Source organism: Carassius auratus, chromosome 17, assembly GCF_003368295.1.
Source record: "Carassius auratus strain Wakin chromosome 17, ASM336829v1, whole genome shotgun sequence".
Lineage (NCBI taxonomy): Eukaryota > Metazoa > Chordata > Actinopteri > Cypriniformes > Cyprinidae > Carassius > Carassius auratus.
In genome coordinates this window covers 6,971,589-6,993,063 of record NC_039259.1, presented here as the reverse complement: position 1 = coordinate 6,993,063, position 21,475 = coordinate 6,971,589, and the positions used below count along the sequence as shown (strand labels likewise).

Sequence of the window (21,475 nt, the reverse complement as noted above, 5' to 3'; positions counted from 1 at the left end):
ACTGTGTGAAGCAACACAACACGAATACATGTTGCCTAGGTTCATGTTTAAAGAAACTAAACGCACTTGACTCCACGACGACAGAGGGTGCTAAAATCAACATGCTTCCGTCGCGCTACAACCTCTGAACAAGAGCTGAGAAGTAAAAGTGTTTTAAAAGAAACAAGCTGAAGCTGCTGTCGTTTTATACTACTGTGTGTGACATACATTTCACCTGGTAAAGTAAAGACATATTAAATGTTTTGGGAATGATTCGTTTTCATTATTTCAGTGGCTTTTAAAATCCGGAAGGAGTGTAGCAAACAGAATTCTTACGTGTTCATCTTTCAACAACATGGCTGGATGACAGATAGATACAACACCCGTTATTGTCAATAACAGGACAGATATAACGAAGACGGGTTAGAATTGTACTTTAAGGCTTATTGGTTGTAACAACGTCTGTTGTCTCGATAGAATGTTCACTTTTACGAAAGCTACACTAGCAGCGCTCGGGAAAGGACGGCAGTGTGCTGCACTGAGGGCACTCAATGGAGCGCGAGCGCTGCGTCGAGGAGTCGCGTCCTCCGAGCGAGATGAGGAATCCAGCTCTTCTCAAAACGAGCTCTTTGACGTTATCATATCCGGAGGGGGAATGGTGGGAACCGCTATGGCGTGTTCTTTGGGTGAGTGAGTGTCCCTGACATGCACAGTGACCCAGCCTGCTCTTGCCCCTCATCTCCACTCTCCTACGTTGCATTCCAAGTTGTAATAAAGTCCTTCCCGTGACTTTTCTTCACCCTTGTTTTTTCACGCAAAGAGAGGTTATTATTTTGCTTGATGAAAGTGTTTGAGTTGGAGGTGAAGGGTGCAATTGCGGTTGTACAACAATGGGTGCTAAAGTAAGCAGCGTGCAATCAACGCACAGATTTTATGCAAACTTTTAATAAGTTCTTATTCAAATGCATTGGTAAAAACATGCAAAATGCCAGAAGTAGCATCATAACAGTGATTTAGAAAGGGCAATGGAAAGAAAATAAATCACACAACATTTAATCTGTACTTCTTTCAGGTTTAGATCCAAATTTGGCAGGGAAAAAGATTCTTCTGCTGGAAGCTGGTCACAAAAAAGAGATGGACAGGGTTCCAGAGACCTACAGTACAAGGGTCAGCTCCATCAGCCCAGGTTCAGCAACGCTTCTTAGTGGTACGGACTTGTGTAGCTTTTTACATTTTTCTTTCTGTGTGGTTCATATGACACTCACATCGTTCTTAAAGGAACACCCTACAATCCATTTTATCTACCTTGGGTAGTTCCAAAAATAATCATAATTCTTAATTTATTCATCCATGTCTTCCAAAAATGGACGCCATTAAATACAAAATAGAGTATAGTCTCTTAAAAACCATATAGTTGGTGTTGAAGTTGTTAACCAAAACCTAACCAAAATAAAACTGCATAAAGGTAATGAATTAGGTAACACTTTACAATAAGGTTCCATTTGTTAACGATATTTATCAACTATAACTATATTGTTATATATTTAATGCATTAACTAACATTAACTTCCAATGAGCAGTGCATTAATAAAAATACAACTGTTCATTGTTAGTTAATGTTAGCTCAGGTCCATTAATATTAACAGATACAACTTTTCATTTTATTAATCTATTAGAAAATGTTGGATTCCACATTAACTAAGATTAATTGAACCTTATTGTAAAATATAAATAATTCATGGAATATTCAAATTGTTGCCTTGGCAGTTAGCTAAAATTAATATGTTTGAGTTCAAGTTTTAAAATAACTAAAACTAAATATTAATTGAAAATTAATAAATCAGTAAAATTACGTCCTTAAATTAAGTCCTTAAACTAAAAACTGAAGATCTAAAAGCATAATCATCATTACTTGTCATATCTACATTGTGTGGAATAATATCTACATAGTGTGTAATAGAATATATTGGGGAACAGAATATATTGTTTTTTTTTTTTAAACGTTCTCTTTTGACATCCAAATAAATGAAATGACTTACATTTTTTATATTTAACATTGATTAAAGGCACAGTTCCCTTAACCCCTTGATAGCAGATCAGATTTCTTACCAGTATATTTTAAAAGTCACAAATATCAAAATAAAGACAGTAGTAGATGTGATGCCATGGACACAGAGCCACCCTCCGTTGCCAGGCTACACAGTGTGTTATGTCGAACGAAACATATGCTTTTGATTGTGTCCACAGAATGCATGTTTGCATTATGGGCAATGTTGGGCATCATTTAGAACCAGTACTTTGGGTAATGTGGAGGCACAATCCAATCACAAGGTCTGTGGTCAGGATAAGTACATCTGTTCCATTCAGAGCTCTGAAACTGCACTCCTGTCATTAAAACTATTTACAGTATGATGTTTGTATATGAAAGATTCACCAGGAAGTGGGTCAGTAGGTAGCCTTCTCTCTTGCGCTGTGCACTTTTTCCGTTACTACATTTAGCTGTGGTTGGATATGATAAAGGGTAACCTTTTTAATTGTGTCCTATTGTGTTACAGGTCTTGGTGCTTGGGACCATATTGTAAATATGAGATGCAAGCCATATAATAAAATGCAGGTCAGTAAAACCAGTGTGTTGTGATACAATGATTACTTGGGCGGTGCCATTATGCAATGATAGTTCTACGTTCTACTGAATGATAATCATATTCGCACACAACAGTGTTACCTGCCACTTCATAGAATGTCCATAAGAACACCCTACTAAGGATAGCACTTTACAATTAGATATGTTAATGGATTAATCAAGTATCACACCAAAAGAAACGTGATTCATTTAAAAGCAGCTAACCACTAAACAAAAACACATTATGTGTAACCAACACAGTAATTTACTATGACCTTACCTGCTTATTTTACTCCTAGCAGGAAGCCACTCCATTAAAAACAGCTGTGTCGTTTTTCGCTCTTCGTTGTTTGCCTCATCGCACTGTAAGCAGCCAACCATAAATCAATGCTACAGAACCACAGCCTCCGAATACAAAACATACATTAGAGATGCAGAACCTCAAACTCCGCATCGCAACCTGACAGTGAAGCTTGGTTTTGATTGCTGGCCACAGTTGATCTATTAGAGTTGTATTTAGCGGGATGACATAAATTTAACCGTGTCTACTAATTACGAAGATTCAGATGCAGGGAGAGCGTTTGAAAGCTGCAGAGATCACAAGTAAAAGGCCCCTTCGTTTACTATGCCGATTTGGGGTTTCTCCTGTAAGATGTGGATTTTTTTACACTGCCAGAATGAAATCCTGTGGTTTCTGGACAAACTGAGGGGTGTCATCAGTGTGAACTTTATAGTGATATACCTCACCCATTATACTTTTCCTTTATCCTTTAAGAATGTATTTTTTTGTTGTTTTTGGTTTGTGAGTGCGTTTATGTCCAAACAAGAATGAAACTGAGCTAGGTTCCCTCTTGCCCTCCAATTAAATTCAAGCGGTTGGAGGAAAGCGACTAAAGCGGGCTTGGGAAGTGCATTGTTTCCAGAAAAAAAAGTGTGGAGGTTCCCTAAAGTGTTATCAGCTAGATTTGTTTTCATCCTCAGTGGTCTGAATCTTTTTTGGTATCTTTGTTACAGAAATGATCGCGTTAAAAGGGTCATTTTGGCAAGGGACGTTTTAATTTGGCAGCGACTGGACGTGCATAGCAACTCCAAAACTTATCAACAGCTGTGTTTTTCCTATGTGTAAAATCCTTATAATTGTGGGTTGGTCACGTTTTAAATCTTCCACGTAACCATGTATCAAAAATTGCAAAACCACTACTATTAGTGGTTTGAGCATGGCTGTAAAACAAGAAGGATAGAACAGTCCTTCTGAATCCATGTTACTCATGGATTTAGGTGTTTGCTAGTCACCTTAGTTACAAGTCATTTTAGTTTTTAAAATATAGCTGCATCCATCACCAAGACATTTTGCATTTAAAACCCTCTGCATGTTTTATGAACTAAGTTGCAAGGCAACTCGGATGAAACAAACTTAGCTCGACAGTAATGTTCGCATATTTGTTATTTATTATTGGCTTAACTATAAATACAAGCATAAATCGCCACGAAGAATGGCATTTTACATTTCTGCCTCACCCCAGTGCGTTTACAAAGTCAACCGTGCAACCTCAAAGGCTGTTGGTGGCTGATGTTTGGTTGGAGTGTCTGGCGAAACTCTTCGCTCAGTCAAACTGCTTTGATGTGTTCAAGTTCAATGAAGCACGTGCTCTTTTGGAAATCCATAAATAGCGCCCGAGCGGTCGCATAAGGATAGAGTTGTAAACCACAGCAATAATTTGGTTCTTTGCTTTAGGTTTGGGATGCTTGTTCAGATGCCCTGATTACATTTGATAAGGAGAATCTGCAGGACGAGATGGCGTACATCGTTGAGAACGACATCATTGTGGCCGCCCTCACCAAACAGCTGCAGACTCTCTCTGGTAACGGATCCACATTTTGATGTTTCATCTGGATGGCTCAATTTATGTGTTAGTTTTATTAATCATTGCTTCGCACAGTGAACTTTTATCATTACATGATGAAATGTCCCTAATCCTTGCTTTTGCCGTGCTTTTTCCAAATGTTTTCCCCAGCACTCTCGAGCACTGAGTGGTCTCCATCTTAATTCGTTTTAGGGATGGCTTGGCAAATGATGTCACCACAAGCCAATCCTTCCTCTCTTGGCAAAATGTTTATTTGTACTCGTACTCCTTTTGAACATCTTTCTTCTTCTGTTTTTTCGAAATCCTAAAGATTCCACTTCTTTGGACGCATCCGTGTTTTTCCTGCTATTTCGATCATCCAGCACATTACTTTTGGTGGGAGTCAAAAGCCCCACGAGAATTGCCACCCAGTTCGGACACGTGCAGTGGTCTATTGACCCATTTAAAAAAAAAAAAAACACATTCCTTTCCAGCCGTAGCATCTCACTCGCTCTGAGTGCCTGAGAATGGACAGCATTTTACTGTAACATTTTGTTGTTGTAATTAACCAAACCGTTCCAAGGCTCTGCATTTGGCTTTTCCATGCCATGCTCTGTAAAATGGCTTATTTTTAAAAACAGGCCTTTTTTAAAATGCATCTTGCATTTAACAGATGTGCGGTAGCACGTGCATGTTCATGTGTTTCTATCAAGTTGGTGCTTTTTAACAGTCTGCTATTTCTGCTGAAGTACTAGACAAAGCGTACATGCATCAGCCAGCTGTTTTTTCCTGTTACTCTGCTCTCAAATCAGCAACAAGCCAATAGGTTTCACCCGTACACAAGAACTAGTGTTCAATGTTGTGGACAAAATGATCTCAAGAGTCCGAAATGTCGGCGTAATTCCGACCGGAATTCTTTTCATGCGCTAGACCGCCAGTGATTCTAAGGAAAGTGGATTTTCTGCTTCCTTTACTTTTGTTCTCTGTTGTGTGCAGGATATTGGCAGCTGATCATAAGTATTGCTTGGTTTGCTTGTAGATAAACACCATTAGTCAGCCATGGGGGACTTGCCAAAGCCATTAAGAGAATTGTCAGTGCTAGTAGGCCTCAACCAGAGAAAGGAAAACAACTTTGTGTTTTATGAGGTGGTTTGATGGTGCTTCATTTTTTTACTTCGTCATGGCCAAACCCTGTTTGTGTTTTGTTTTTTTCCCATTTCTCAAGTGGAACCGAACAAGATTTAGTCTAATGCTCCTTTTGTGTTTTATTTTAATGTGTAATGGTCTTTTGGTGTGATTATCATTCATGTATAAACCAGACCATGTTGAAGTGCAGTACCGAACAAAAGTGGTGAAGTACACCTGGCCCCATCCTTACCATGTCTCTGAGTCCATCCCTTGGGTTCAAGTGACTCTAGCTAATGGAAAGACTCTCCACACCAAGCTGTTGGTTTGTAGAATTTATCCAGTTTGTCATTTGGTATTACAAACAGAACAGTGCATAACTGCATATGCAAAACCTTAACTTCTTAAAGTAGGTTTGATTGGCTCTTTCAGATTGGTGCTGATGGGCCGAACTCAATGGTGCGGAGAGAGGCTGGCATCCCAACAGTCAAATGGAATTACGATCAATCAGCAGTCGTCGCTGTTCTGCATTTGTCTGAGGTATGATGATCCTCCAGTTACAAGTTCAAATCATCGGTTTCTCTCATCTTCTTGAATACTGTAATTTGCTCAGAAATGTCATATTGCAGAAGAAATATGGTTGCACTGAATGCATTAACCTTGCAATATTGTTTTTCAGCCCACAGAAAACAACGTAGCCTGGCAGAGGTTCCTACCAACCGGACCCATTGCAATGCTTCCTGTGAGCTGACTATAAGAGTTTCTTTTACTTGTAAATGATGTCAGTCGTACTGTGATTTGTTTCATTGGCTCGTCGTGATATCGCTTAGTGGTTAGATGGAAAATGCTTGTGTTTGTAATGGCACTCAAGCCCAGACGTGGTGTATGTGTCTGCTGTGCAGTTGTCAGACACGGAGAGCTCGCTGGTCTGGTCCACCAGTCATCAGCATGCTGAAGAACTTCTACAGCTGGATGAAGAGAGCTTTGTAGATGCCATTAACTCTGCATTTGTGAGTACACACTGACTCTGTCGCCACATGTATGGTCCACCTTCCTAATCTGAACACCTTACAAGTTCTGTGCTATTACAGTATTACATAGGTTACATACATAATAGTTAATTTTGGTATGTAGAATAACATAACAAAGAAGTGATTTTTGATTGAAATTAGGCCTGCACAATTGTCATGCACATTTAATAGTAAATCTCCATCACCTGCTTTCAGGTGGAGCAGCATTTAGTACACATAGCCATAGTTCTCTGACAAGCTATGTAAAATCGCGTTCATAATCGCAGACGATATAATTGTAGGATTATGAAATCATTTGCGATAATGACAGCTGTTTGTGTATCTTCTCAGTGAATTACGGCTCTGTGTAGTAAATGCTGCCTCATCTGAGAGCACGTAAAAATACCACATTTAATAACATGATTTTACTCCAAATTCAATTAATAACATCAGTCGAGTGTTTGAAATAAGTCCTTCTTTGAGATGATGTGGCTTCTTAAACAGAATAATTAAGGCACACAATATTTAATTGTATTCTAAGCAGTGGTAATGGCTTATGTCGATTAATGTCGATTAGCATTTCATTATAGATATACTTCATTATGATGAAAATTATAATAATAATTCTGATAAACCATATATTGCTGTATTTGTGTGTTTATTAGTCACGTTGAATCGATGAAAGCAGAAAAATCTTTTGTTTATTCAGCTGTAGCGTTTCATGGATTTCTTCTTTGGGACATATTTGGATTTTCAGCACGAGAGCGCCCTCTAGCCTTTGGATGGAGATTTACTACTAATCCCAAAACCGTTATTCACTGAATGATATGCGTGACAATCGCAGCTTCTGTCTAATAGCAACTTATTGCCTTTGCGATTTAATTTGATTACCGTATTTTTCAGACTATAAGTCGCACCTGAGTATAAGTCGCATCAGTCCAAAAATATGTCATGACGAGGAAAAAAAACATATAAGTCACACTGGACTATAAGTCGCATTTATTTAGACCCAAGAACCAAGAAAAAAACATTACTGTCTCCAGCCGCGAGATGGCGCTCTATGTCTTCAGTGTAGGCTACAGGAGCACTGAGCAGCATAGAGCGCCCTCTCGCGGATGTAGACAGTAATTTTTTCTTTTGGTTCATTTCTCTCGGTTCATGTCATATTTATTTTTATAAATAAGTGGCACCTGAGTATAAGTTGCAGGACCAGTCAAACTATGAAAAAAAAGTGTGACTTATAGTCCGGAAAATACAGTAATTATGCTGCCCTAATTCAAATGTCCTATCTGTGCTCTGCATTCTCTTCATTTCGACTGAATGCCCTCAAACTGACCCTCACACCCTTTTTTTCTTGTTTGTGTTTCTGTCAAAAAAATAACAACTCCTCTTTTCCCAAGCTGGCTATTTTTACTGGCCTTACTGGTCACAGGCCTTTGCATCTGAGTCACACTTGCCATCAAAACTGGTTTGCTAATTAAGCCCAAGGTTTGCCAGTGTTGGTCATTACTCCACGGAATGTTTTTTCTACAGACCAAACTCAAATTTGTGGCCTGCTCAGCATTTTACTTTAATTAGGCATGCTTTTTGCATCTCTGCTGAATTACCTGTGTTTTAAGACTTTAGTGCTTTTATAGCACAAAAGGAAGAAGGTATAACTTACCTCTAGAGCCTAAGATAAAGATAGCATTCAGTTAATAAAAATCATGTCCATATTTACTCTCCTTCATGTCGTTCTAAACCCATATGACTTTATTTCTTCAAATTGTGGTGTTCCACTGAAGGATGTTTACGGAGCTCTTTCCCATTCAATAAAAAAGCAGCAGTGACCAGGGACTGTCATAATCCAAAAAGGAACAAAAAAGCACTATAAAAGTGACATTTGAAAAATACCATGCTGTGCTCTTTTCAAAGTCCTCAGAAGCAGTGGTTCTCAGCCTTTTTGACTTGAAGGTGCCCCAATGTAAGGTATTACCTGTGTTTTTTTTTTGTTTTCCTGTTTGTTTTTTATTAATAGAAACTGGGAGTGTTGATATATGAATCAACCACAATTAATTTGTGATTCCTGAATTTTTTAAGAAACTGTATGCTATTGCAGGAGAAAAAAGAAATATATATATAAAGAGAAAGAGAGAGAGAGAGAGAGTTCAGCTGGATATAATAAATATCAAAAAAACGAGAATCATTTGGTTTCACGTTTTTTTTTTTTTTTTAGGTTTCAGAATAATTTTTCAAACTTGCTTGCTTTACAGCGCACTAGATGTATGGACTTTTATGGGGTTTGCTTTTAGTCATTCTAGAAAAAAATGCTTCACAATTCATCCTTTTACATTTTAGATTTTGGAATGACATTAGCAGGAGCTCTCCACTCATCTTCCATCCAATTTAAGCTTGAATATGAATAGAGGTTCTTGCACACATCATTCTTCTGGTGCCATTCCCACTGATGTTTACATCTCCGTTTCACTCTCTTCAGTGGAGTAATGAGAACCATTCTGAACTGGTGGAGACTGCCGGCTCTCTGTTTCGGGTGGCCCTTTCTGTCCTGATGCCTGACAGTGGCTCTGCACGTCAGCTTCCACCTAGCGTTGCAGGTATTGGCCCAAAGAGCCGGGTCATGTTCCCGTTAGGCATGGGCCATGCCACAGAATACATCCGCCACAGAGTTGCCATTATTGGGTATGTTTGCAAAGTTGAATGAAACGATTTTTGGTTTAAGAATTTGTTCGGAATTGAATTTTTTCCCCATAAGTGGAGAGCCATATGTATATATAAACGAGAAATCTCTCAATAGGTTTATAGTGCAGCTGTACGGTTTACAGTACGTGGTTGTCTGAGACCTATGTGATGATGTATTTCTAAGGTTATATAGAATCCACAAGGAGGAAATGTCTGTAGGTTTGGCCGGTCAAGTTAAATATGGGTCCTCCTGACTGAAGGTTTCCTCTCTGTATTTTCTGATCTTTCTAATTTTAGAGATGCTGCACACAGAGTCCATCCTTTAGCAGGCCAAGGTGCCAATCTGGGCTTTGGCGATGTGGCCTATCTCACAAAAGTTCTTAGCCAAGCAGCATTTAATGGAAAAGACCTTGGTAAGTGTTCCAATATCAGCAGCAGTCAAGCTGAATGTATGTATCATTCACTGGCTTTGTACTTGCATGACAGTTTCTAGAGATGTAGATCAAATATTAGATGAAGTATTGTAATTTGCATATCTAATAAGAAACTCATACATTATATAAGCTATATTGTGAAGAACTGCCTCGTGTTGAAGAAATGAAACAAGAAACAAAGGACTTGAAGGCTCTATGTACAGTCAGATCTTAGAGTATTTCATACCTGAAGTAGCATACTTTTGGTTCAGAAGAGCCGATTGGAGCTCTTTGTGGTTTTTCATAAGCTCTTTTCCATTTCCTTATATTGAGGGTGAACTTTAGTAATAAGAACTGGTTGTCCTGGAGCGGTATACAGTGTTTTTACTTGTCACTCCTGCCAAGAACTGCACATAAATTTCTTTGCAGCCACAAATGGTAATCTTATGAGGAAGTGTTGACTGATTCATATATGTATAATTAAGAGCAGTAACTAATGATTTCCATATCCATTCATATAGCAGATTTTAGATTTTGGATTGAAATTACTAGAATTTTATGGGATTAAATTGTATTAAATGTGGTTGAAATCTGTAAAAAAAAAAAAAAAAAAAAATTCTAAAAGGTTTCAATTCTGTGCAGACAGCAAGTACCAAATGGATAACATAAAGGAAAACTGTTGTGCTGTAAAAAGAGAGTACTTCATAAGCTTTACTGTTTAACCATTGTTCCTTTGAACTCTAGGAGCCATGCAGCACTTGTTGGAGTTCGAGACTGAACGTCAGCGACACAATCTTCCTATGATGGCAGCCGTTGACCTCATGAAGAGACTGTACTCCACTAATGCCGGCCCTATGGTTCTATTGAGAACCTTCGGCCTGCAGGCTACCAACGCACTGCCTCCACTTAAAGTATGATCACATCTCTTATTCTTCCCACATTTCCTTCAAAATATCTGATTTATTTTTATTTCCTGCTCTTAAAGTATTGAACAATCTGTTCCCTTTCTCCATCGTATTCCATTATTTTGGACCTTGTTCTTTTCCTTAGCTCTGTGGCAGTCCACTCATGTTCTTGTTCATTTCTGTCATCTGTGGCTCTTTCTCTGCTCTGTTCTGCTTCCAGCTTTAGCCTTCTTTCACCTCTCCAACTTTAGCTTCCTCTTTCACTCTTCCTCTGACTTCTTCCCCTCTCTCACCCCATCCCCCCACCTTGTCCTCTGATTACATGCCTTTCTACTCTTATCCGTGCCTGTAATTTACATGGTCAGGAGCTACTACTATGGCTATGTTTAGCTCTAAATTTACTGTTACCGAAATTGTGTGGGTGGAGTTGCAGGGCTATGCATGGTGGTGTTGGCTTGTGTTTTCACACTCCTTTTATTACAGGCCACTCTTATGAAACGGCTTCATTACTTTACTAAGTGGTTCCAACCAGAGGCCCCGTAACTTGTCGTAAGCCTTGAGGGATATCTCCCACCTTTGCTGTTTCTATTATAGATGTTACAGCTAGTTTATGTGTCTAAAATGTAATGTATGAAGGACTTGTGTCACCCTTCATGATTAAAAGTGGGAAGATGTGCATTTCTCAATTTAAAACTATAAATTGTGAATTATGACTTGCTTACCTGTATGTCCCTTACCTCAAGTTTTTTCTTGTACCCACAGGAGCAGATCATGGCCTACGCCAGCAAGTAAAACACTAGCTGCATACTGGATGTTTGCTGGACCTCTAATGTTAGAAGATTTTGTTCCTGGAATGTATAAGTGTAAATTAATAAATTATATTTTATTCCTCTGAATTTGTAGGAAAACATTTTATGCCATATTTTCCAGTCACCCATATTAAAATGTAACTACTACTACTCTGCTGCCTTTACTTATAGAACTTAAATGTGCATGTGTACCAAACATTTTTACGTTTCCAGAAAAACATCACATTTCATAAACCGATATATTGATTTATATTTCATAAATAATAAATCTATATGGTTGTAACTTCTTTCAGTTGTTATGATTTCCCAGACATTATTTTATGACCTAATGTATTCAGTTTTGTACAGGTTGTCGAAAGTTTTCCCTGTAGAAGTTGTGGAGTAGCTGTTAAAACTAAATTAGGTTTCCTAAGTCAAAGGTATAATAATACATAGCTTTAATCACGTAATTTGTATTATGTTGGTGATCCATTACTGCCAGAAATTTGTAAGATAAAGATGTAGGCTACAACGGAACTGCATTGAGAATGAATTATTTGTAAGTGATGCAAAATGTATCTTTTAAATGTGAGTCCAGTATCCTTAATCATAATTTACCAATGAAGACAAATGAAAGTCTACATTTAAGATCGCTCTAGATATTCTCTAAGCAAATTAACTTATATCTCATTAAAGTTCACACAGACGCGCGTTTATTGGCATGCGGATGCATTTTTCATAATTTGGCGCGAATTTAATTCGCCCATCTGTAAATAATGGAGATAAACGACTTGACAGTAAAATGGTGGCTTCCTATTACTTCCCAGTTGGATCAACAAGGAAATCTATTCGTCTCATTCTGAGTAGGTAAGCAAGCAATAGTCGTCTCTAATGTTTGCTATGTAGATACTTGTATACATAGTTACCTTTTTTTTTAGTTATAGGCTACTACCATTAATGTTACGTCAGCCTTATTCTACACTGTTTGAGGGAAAAATCCATGTAACGTTCAAGAATAGACTACTTGATGGTTCAAGAGAGGTTTGTAGGCTAGGTGTATTTTAACTTTAAAATCCCTTTTAAATAAGCTATCAAACAACATCTTGTTCTCATATATTTTTTATTCATGTACAATAGGTTGTCACTTCATACACAACATTGAATTGGAAAGCATATTTATAGCATTTGCTGTCGAGAATACCTCTAAAAATGGCAAAGCAGTAAATGATTTCATGTCATAGATTGAACTATGACAACTTGAAAAAAAAACAAGTACATTACTGAGGTGTATATACAGACATAGTAAAATACATGAAAAGGTATACTTGAATTAACGAGATGCAACAACTGCACACTGCATATTTAGCAAGTATTCATGTAATAAATATTTGTACAATAGTCACAAAACACACTTAACATGATACTGCCAAAGGTTCTGCCCAGTTACACCTTGTTCTGCCCAGTTACACCTGAGCATCTCTGCATACACAAAGCAGTAACATTTCAATGCTGTTCTACATGATGACCGACTAAAATGACTTCAAGCCATTCACAATAACTAACCCAAGTTTAAAGACATACATGAGGTTCAAGGTACTCTAAACTCTGCATGTTGGCATAAAAATAACTCAGTTTTTAATACAGTAACGTAATGTCTACTTTAATAACCAGTAGTCATTTGAGTAATATTTTATCCAAGTATTGAGCCATTTATAAATTAGCATTTGCATACCTTTTTTTAGTTTGATAATGGCTGCAATGCAAGTGTATTCAACTGCATGCCATTCAGTGTTAAAATACATATCTGGTTAGAACTTGGGTAAAAAAAAAAAAAAAAAAGCCCCTATAGAATTTCATCAAGAGTGATATGCTTCTAAAATGTTCCAACTCAGCTCTTCAACTCTGCTTCTTAACATACAAACAGATAAGCATAAATACATGCATAACTAATTAATACGTAAAACAGCACTCATGTGCTCGAGTAAAGTGACTGTACATGTATGATTTGTCCTTATCTCTACCTGCCCAATCAACCCCAGGGTAAATTGCTAATCCCAAACATATGCAGATGGCTGTAGCTGAACCATCTACTCTGTAAAGTGTTACGTGCTAGATAAGGGCACTAAACAGGAATTTCAGTACAATTTACCATAACCTAAAACAACACTACACTACTTTGCAAGCACTAAGTTAATTCCGAGGAAGCGCCAGAAACTACATTAATAAACACATTGTTTTTACATGTATCCCACTGCACAATATCCTGCACAACAGCATGAATCAGGAGCTTTAAATGGGTGCACTAAACACTGGAACTTTGAAAATTGCCAAGTTAGACAGACAGACAGACAGACAGTGTCTCAGGTGAGACGGCAACTGAAAAACATGTAAACATACAGTAGAAATAGCAGGCTGGCCTGGCCATCTTTACAAAAATATAGTGATTTCTTTGTGAACAGTTCTGTAAGGTTTTAACTGATGAGAGGGGGGAGCGTTGTGATATAGGGCTGCAGTGCAGGGCAGGTCTGAAACTCAATTGAAGAGTTATGGTGGAGGACAAAGAGGGGCTGCTTCAGCAGGTGAGTGTTGCACCTGCTTGACCCCTGTGCTACCCCTCATGCTGGTGTCGACTGCAAGACTGCAGGCTTTAATGAATGTTGAGCTTGTGGAAATGATCGAAGATGGCGCCGAGTGCCCAGCTTGTCTCCACATTATTCACCTTTTTAGTAAGCTGTTAAAAGAAGAAGATCATTAATCCATTATGCTGTTGCCTAATCTGTGGTACTTCATCTGACATGGAATGTCTTGGCAATTTGCTTTAAGACTGGGCTAGTAAATAGGTTTGATACCAATTTTAGATCCTTCCCATGCAGTTTCAGAGTTTCACATTTTTTAATTTGTTTAAAAAAAATGTTTTAATATTTTCCACTCACCTGCAGAACAGTGCTGTCCTTGAAGCCAAACCCCTCTTTCAATAGGCATGTGATATAGGTCATGTCCATGCATAAAAAGGGGCTGATCGGACGATATTTAGTCATCTTGTTGCACACTTGTTTAAGAAAAAGCAAAGAACAGTAATTAGCTGTGCTTGCTATGGGAAGCTTTTTACTATTGCTCATACTTAAAGTTAGTATTTAAACAAACCATTGAACCTTCGTATTAAACCTTGACGCATTTCTCATCCCACATAATCTGTGCTAAAGACATGAGTTATGCTTCAAATTGGGTGGCTTGTTGAGGAAAGTGGTGGCAAGTAACTAGCAACCACCCAGAACACCCTAGCACTAAGAACGGCTTTGAAAGTTTTGCAACCACATAGCAATGCTCATGGCGAAGAGTTTTTGCACGGACAAGCACCCATCACATTTCCTTCAGAATATTGAAATATTTTGTAACTCTATGAGTACAGAGTTGGGCAATAAAAATCCATGACAAGATTAAAAGACTAAAAGATTCCTATGTTGCTCAAGAGATGATAAGCATAGTGTATACACTATCCAGTGAGACCCAGACTGTTGATTGTCAGGCTACAGTGTGTCAGAGTCTGGGGAAAATCAGGTAAGACACTGAGGCACCAGTACTGTGTTTGCTACAACCGTCTGGCACATCTTTGTGAAACAGGTCTACCCAATGTTTAGTTTTTTTTCTCCTGCTAACACTATGATTTGTTTGAGTTTGAAACGATGAGGAAAGTGGGAATGAATAATTTCATACCCTAGGTCGTACACAAGTGCTGGTTGTGCTCCAAATGATGAGAGATACCAAGTGTTCCCACAAAACGTGAGACATTAAGTCCTGCCTGCCTCCAGTTAGATATTGGGCATTAGGTGTTGTCTCGCGGTCAGGGAGGAGGTGGGTATCCACAGGGCTGCTGCCACTGGAACAACCGATGTGCCAAATGCGGTTCATCGAAACCATGCGACAGTGTCAGCGTACAAATAACAGCCTTAAATAATGTGCCAACTCATTCCCCCTAGTGATAAATCATCTCTGCGGACATTTACTGGTGGACACAATCTACCAAAATTCCATGAATCAATTTCAGGTCTCAAACTGACATATGCGTCACATTCTGCTCAAGAACTCTAGTAAGGGCATGGAAAAGCTGAGATAGCGGGTCGGGGAGTTTCAAAAAAAAGGTGAACACACGCAAGCAGAAGTATTCATGTGGGAAAGATGCAACCTATGTTTATGTGGTGGCAGAGCTATCATTTTGTGAAGCCAGTGTGATTGTCGAGAACCTCAAATGCAAACAAGCACCGAGGGTTTATGTTTGTGCAATGTGTGCGGCAGGACTTTGACCTGAGTGTTCTTTGGAGAATAGGAGAACATCCAAAGTCTTACCTTCTTTGGCTCGCTTTTTAAAATCCCTGACTTCCACAGTACCGCCACGGGACCCGTCTAAATGATTGAGACAATACAGTTAGTTCAGCATAGCTTTTAAAGAATCATTAATAATTTGTAGATATTCCATAGCATTGACCCTTATCTTTAATGTAGACCTACTTACCAATGAGACCAGACTCAACAGCTCTGTCATAGTAATAGGAGAAGGCGAAGAAGATGCTGCTTCCCTTGACTTCAAAGGGCTGGTGCACAATCCCTTTCACCACCCGCATTACCTCCTGGTAGCACAACTTATACCCTGCAAAACCTTGAAATAAAGGACCAGATGTATCTGTATTAATGTCTATTAAAGTTTTTTTCCAGTCAGTATAAAGTATGGTGGTCCTTTTTGAAAAAACCCTGTTTAGATAGGAGCAGTCAGTCTGACAGACATGTGAAGCAACCAATCACAATTAGTTTTTTATGCTGTGCTTGGGTATATTTGCTCAGCAGTGTCCGTCCCATATATACCCAGTACCTTGTAAACTCAATTTCGCCTCCAGTAGGACACCCAGAATCCGTGTATAAACAGACATTAAGGATTCCGTGGGCGGTCCAACCTAACCTTAACCCTGTGCTTGATATCTGAGGTATCTTGAATGGAGAGTAGCTCCTTACAACATAATGCGGTGAGTTTGAGGGTTTGCCACAAACTCTTCAGGGAGAGGTTTCCTCACAGGAAGCTCCAAATAGGCAGCTTTCATATGACCTGGAGCTAACTGGCTGGTCAGGTCTACCAGTTGGAAACCATATGGACTGCTTAACAAGGCCTATCATAGCTGGTAATTCTGCACCACAACACTGCTACAGGGAGAAAAGGCTTGGCTAAATGTCAAGCATGTGATCTTTTTTACACGTCTGTGGTTAGAGAGTGTTGAATCATTTGATGAGTGAACTGAGTGAACTTGACTATTTAAATAGGCAGAAAAAGACCCTGAGCAGATTTTAGTTTCATTTTTACATGAAAGAGTACATTAATCAAAGCAAAAATGTAGTAACTAAATGAGAATTAACCATTGTAACCACTGAGAATTGAATGAATTGTGAAAGGTAGTCTTTATCACAATGAATTGTTCACAATAATTGCAAATGCATGCAAAAATATAATAATAATAATAATTCTGACTTTTTTTATGAGACTGAGGTCACTCACCATCTGGAATTCCACTGACTTTGTAGGTGAGTCCGCCAAAGCTCCAGTCTTCTCTGAATTTTTTGGGTAAACAAGAACTTGTGAAAACTTTCCAGTCAAGACCTGAAGGTCAAGCATTGTGAAAAATGAATAATCATCCATTATGAAACAAATATAGAAAATATCAAATAATTTGATTTATAATTACCATCAGCACCAAGAGCGCCAAGAGTTGCCAGTCGTGCAGCAATAAGTCCATTTCCGAGATAACTGCAAATGGGAAAATCATAAAAATGAATTTTTCCATGGATGAAATATTGTTTTTCTTTGTCTAGAAAGTGACAAAATAGCTGTTTGTATCGCCAAGCTATCTGACCTGTGAGTATACAGCTCAAAAGTGCTGTTGAACATGTTGATTTTGGCAATGTAGTCTGGAGGAGCAGTCAGAACAGTTTTCTGAGAAAGAGAAGAAAATAGCGTCAATGTAAAAAACAACTGAAAACTCTAACTAATATATGTCGGCTGTGGTTTTGTCTTATCATTATACCTTTAACCGAGGAAGGAAAGTAATCTGAGTTGAACCCCCACCCAAATCCAGGATCCCGACCGTTTTCCTTGTTTTAGCGTACAGATGACCTGCAGTGCAAAAGTTTAGCAAACTTGTTTAATATCAGGTATTCCCATCCATGAATCACATGTAAAAGTATATTGGAGGTTAGAAATATATTTAGGGCTAGCTGTAAGAGTTCATGGTGGGAGCTGAGTCATGGTCTACTCTTAGGCTACTCTTAAACTGAATACTTTAATAACTTATAATATTGTATGACTGTACCTGTGAGGAAGTTTACTGTAACCCATGCCAAGATCCCTGTAAGAGAGAAAATCCATGCAGTTGAGATGCAGAATTTGAACACTTAATTATTTAGTCTCAGCTCTAAATAACATGTTAAACATCGGTCACTATTAGACAATATTTGACATTTGAACCTTGTGATAACTCTTAACAAGTAGTTTTGATATATTCAATAGTAAAGCATTTAGATGTAGGCTAATGTATCCATTGAAATGATACATCTGTACATCTACACTGGGGCCATCAGGGACCAGCCCAGGTAATTAAACATGCCTGAGATGTGAAATTAGTCACACCTCATAAAACCACAAGACAAGTACATGAATGTCTGAGTTTTCATGAAACCTAATTTCAACTGAAATTAAAAAATGTGGAGGATTATTTTATATTGAGCGTGGGAGGCTTCCAGACAAAGTTTAATCCAGACAGCTATATTAAACTCTCAGGTCACTCTCACAATAACAGACACAGGAAAGCTGGGGTAAAAAGGATGTTTCAAAGTATGTGCATTGTGTTGTGGGTTAAATATACATTTGTGCTTCAGTTTAGATATTTTAAACAAAGAAAGGTTATAGTACCCTCATTGGTGCCATTCATGATGGTGACACTGTTGTTTGGTACAAAGAAAGGAGAATCATCAAAAATTTCTTTGACCTGTGGACACAAACCAGAAATTACATATGTTAACCATTGTGTGCATTTTCAGCTCTAAAATATAAAGAAATCTAAGAGTTCATGACTCATGTGTTGCCCTGTAATGTACACCATAAAAAAGAAAGAAACCATTTGGTTGTTACAACATAAAAATTCAAGCCAGCTCTTTTTATCTGGAGTCGACGGGAAGTTCACTGAATCAATCTTGGGTAAAATTTGTCTGAAACTGGGCAAGCATGAAACCACAAGTGTGGCTGGTGTGGTGGCGTTGAATACGATAATTCAAAATGCATTTGGGTCCATTCAACTCCAGACAGCCTCAGAACAGCTGCTTTTGCACAGTATTGGTTTCTCTTCTCTTACTTTTCCTGTCTTTCTTTCTCTCTGTCTTGCACACAACGTGGTTTATTCCTTTGGGATGGTTGGTTTCTCTACTAAACTGTCTGTGAAGAAGAGAAAGCCTTACCTCATCCAAAAGAGCTTTGGCCTTTTCTTGAGGCAGCAAGCGCAAGCCAGCAGTGGCTTTCAGAACCACAGGTGTCTGTATCCATTGCTCTTTGGGAATGGTCTTCTTTGCGACCTTCAACAGCTGCCTAATGGTTTCTCCACCCTAGAAAATGAAAAAAAAAATCATGTTATTATAAGTATTCCAAAATAAAAAAAGTGGGCTAAAAATCCATTCTAGTCCTGTCCTTTGACAATACCATGATCTATAATGAGGTTAATTGTCAACTTTTTTGGCTACCAGCAAAAAGCTGTTTCAATACCCAGAGAATTTTAATGTACCTTTCTTGTGGTTACATTGTTGAGAACCACACCAGTAGTTTTTACTAGAATATCTGCAAATGTCACAAACTCAAGAATAACTCCTCCATCAAGAATTCAAATTCCATTTTGCTGAATAAAGACTTTTTGGTGTTTTAGAGTTTTCTTTAGTGGAAATGTTAAAAAAGTCTTTCTTCATCTGCACTGTGCAGAGGAGACTGGAAAAAGTCAAAGCTATTAAAATGTAATAGAAAGCAACACATTCCCTGATGTTGTCATAAGAAAGTTAGTGGCTTACCACTTCGGGCATATCCGCATACGCTGACAGTCCAGGCTTCACGGCATGGTACATCTCATTGTCAAGCACTGGAAGCTCAACTATGGGACACAGAGACAGAGAGAAAAGTCAGAGTGGACAATTGAAGACGTCTGCTATTAGAAGGTGCACATTAGCGATGGACTGTGGGCAACTCGACTCCATCTCCTAAGGTTTTTGTGCATGAGCAGAGACGTTTGGTTATTGTATGTTTACCACAAATGGCGACCACCAAGATTTTTCCAGACAGGAAAATTAAGAGTTTCTCAAGGCTCAGAGTTTACCTCATCAGGAGTGATGCCATGTCTCCATTTGATGGGTATTTTGTGGAACCGATTATTGCATTATCAGCTGAAACCTCAGCTGAAACCCATGGTCTTTATCTTATTGCTCAGGGCTGCAATTTATTAAATGAAACTGCAGCTGCTTATTACCCAACTTTCTCCATCCTTCTTTCCTCTTCCCACCCCTGTGTTTCTGTTTGCTTTCTCACCATGCAGCAAATGAACCACGGCAAACACAGAGGTGCTATGACCCACAGGCTCCTGAGACAGATGCAGCGAGAAAGCGATCAAGAGAGAGAGAGAGATGAAGTGGGCAGCCGTTCACAGAGTCTGCAAGGCGGGACTCTTCAAGATCATTCTGAGTTCATGGTGTAAGCTACACTGAAGCATGGATGTGAGTCAGGACCATCAGTCAAACAGTAGTCAAATTCTAGCTACAAGAGGAGCAAGTAAGTTATCTGGGGAACTCCAGAGCTCATTTAATCTGCAAAAACAGGAATATGGAGAAAGGACTTACCTGGGTCTTTTTGAATGAACTTGTAAATATGGATACGGGTGCCGGTGCTGCCTGCATCAAACATGATCCCATAAAAGGTGCGACTGAAGTTGACTGGATGAGGGGCCACTGCTTCCGTCACCACAGGTACCTCTGGAGGAAGCTGATTGTCCATGTTGGCATGGTGATTGAACGCACGGTAGCGGTTGTACATATGGTGGTTGTAATATGTTGCCTCTGCCAGAAAGTACCCGGCAAAAAGCCACATGGACACCACCGTCAAGAGTAACATCTGCTGAGACATGGTTTCTTTCTCCCACGCCGACACTGCAAACAGCTGAAGGCTTGACAGGCGGTTTCTTGAAAAAGAGTTTTTATGGAGGAGGATGTGTTTGCAGTTTTTGCCCGGTCTTGTTGAGAGAGAGTCTTGAGGGTGTACAGATGCAGAAAAGGTCTACAGAAAGGATGAAGAAGAGAAGAAAGAGAAGATGGATAGAGCCAGAAGGAGAGGGTGAACACAGAGACACACTCGGGACTGGTCGGTCATCTGTTTACAGTATATAAAGACATAAGTGCTTGGCAGGGGGCCATGCCAAACAACGGCATCCACCAATCCTGAGCCTCTTCATTGCAAGCCTTTCTGAAATCCATCCTCCACCATCCCCTCCCCTTGCTTATAAAAATGGACATGGAATACCTGCTAAAGAGTGCTGTTTCTTCCTCGTCAATTATACGTAAGGCGTTCAAATTGGCATTACCCTCTCATACCCTCCCCCATCATCTGAAGTGGCTTAGATGCAGCTAAAATGTCTTCAGAAGAACAAAAGAGAGCATATATTAAGACTTCAAAACCGGCTGGATTGCTAGGAGTAAATGCATTGGTTTAAAAATACATTTTATGGGTGTACTTAATTAAAACTTACAGCTTTACTTTCTACTTATGGCCAGTCTTGTTACTTCACCTAACACGCATTTAAACCTACTCATGCAAGCTTCCAATTGCTGCAAGCCAGCTTCCTTTCCAATAGTAGTTATATCATGAACTAGCTCCTAAAGAATCTTAAATGGCTATTTAACTGGCATCTTGAGATTCTGTGTAACATGCCGTTAATTTGAGTCATTTCTCTCGTAACTTCTAAAATAGGGCTTTTCCCTCCTTTGTTCGCTTTAAAAGAGGTGTAGACATTATCTAATTTATTGTAGGAGTTTGTGGCAAGGGAATA

At 38.9% G+C, this 21,475-nt stretch overlaps 2 protein-coding genes across 3 annotated transcripts; one reads left to right on the top strand and one right to left on the bottom strand.

Moving 5' to 3' along the window:
* Nucleotides 1-103: 103 nt before the first annotated feature.
* coq6 (coenzyme Q6 monooxygenase) lies at nucleotides 104-11,537 on the top strand. 2 transcript variants are annotated; one of them, XM_026285478.1, is made up of 13 exons: nucleotides 104-217; nucleotides 457-665; nucleotides 1,052-1,186; nucleotides 2,535-2,593; nucleotides 4,338-4,464; nucleotides 5,766-5,896; nucleotides 6,004-6,111; nucleotides 6,251-6,313; nucleotides 6,474-6,581; nucleotides 9,058-9,260; nucleotides 9,558-9,673; nucleotides 10,418-10,584; nucleotides 11,341-11,537. In XM_026285478.1, the coding sequence occupies exons 2-13, from the start codon at nucleotides 458-460 to the stop codon at nucleotides 11,368-11,370; spliced, it is 1,455 nt and encodes a 484-aa protein (XP_026141263.1). In that variant the 5' UTR covers nucleotides 104-217; nucleotide 457; the 3' UTR covers nucleotides 11,371-11,537. The 2 variants fall into 2 exon arrangements, with proteins under 2 accessions (XP_026141263.1, XP_026141264.1); XM_026285479.1 differs by lacking the exon at nucleotides 104-217 and having other exon boundaries at nucleotides 224-665.
* Nucleotides 11,538-12,469: 932 nt separating this feature from the next.
* LOC113117077 (ectonucleoside triphosphate diphosphohydrolase 5-like) lies at nucleotides 12,470-21,043 on the bottom strand. The gene is made up of 13 exons (XM_026285480.1): nucleotides 20,274-21,043; nucleotides 19,455-19,534; nucleotides 18,858-19,001; nucleotides 18,316-18,391; nucleotides 17,717-17,752; nucleotides 17,432-17,520; nucleotides 17,261-17,340; nucleotides 17,093-17,154; nucleotides 16,906-17,007; nucleotides 15,877-16,020; nucleotides 15,711-15,767; nucleotides 14,300-14,415; nucleotides 12,470-14,097 (listed from the first exon to the last, which is right to left on the bottom strand). The coding sequence occupies exons 1-13, from the start codon at nucleotides 20,554-20,556 to the stop codon at nucleotides 14,014-14,016; spliced, it is 1,353 nt and encodes a 450-aa protein (XP_026141265.1). The 5' UTR covers nucleotides 20,557-21,043; the 3' UTR covers nucleotides 12,470-14,013.
* Between the last annotated feature and the right edge of the window lie 432 nt (nucleotides 21,044-21,475).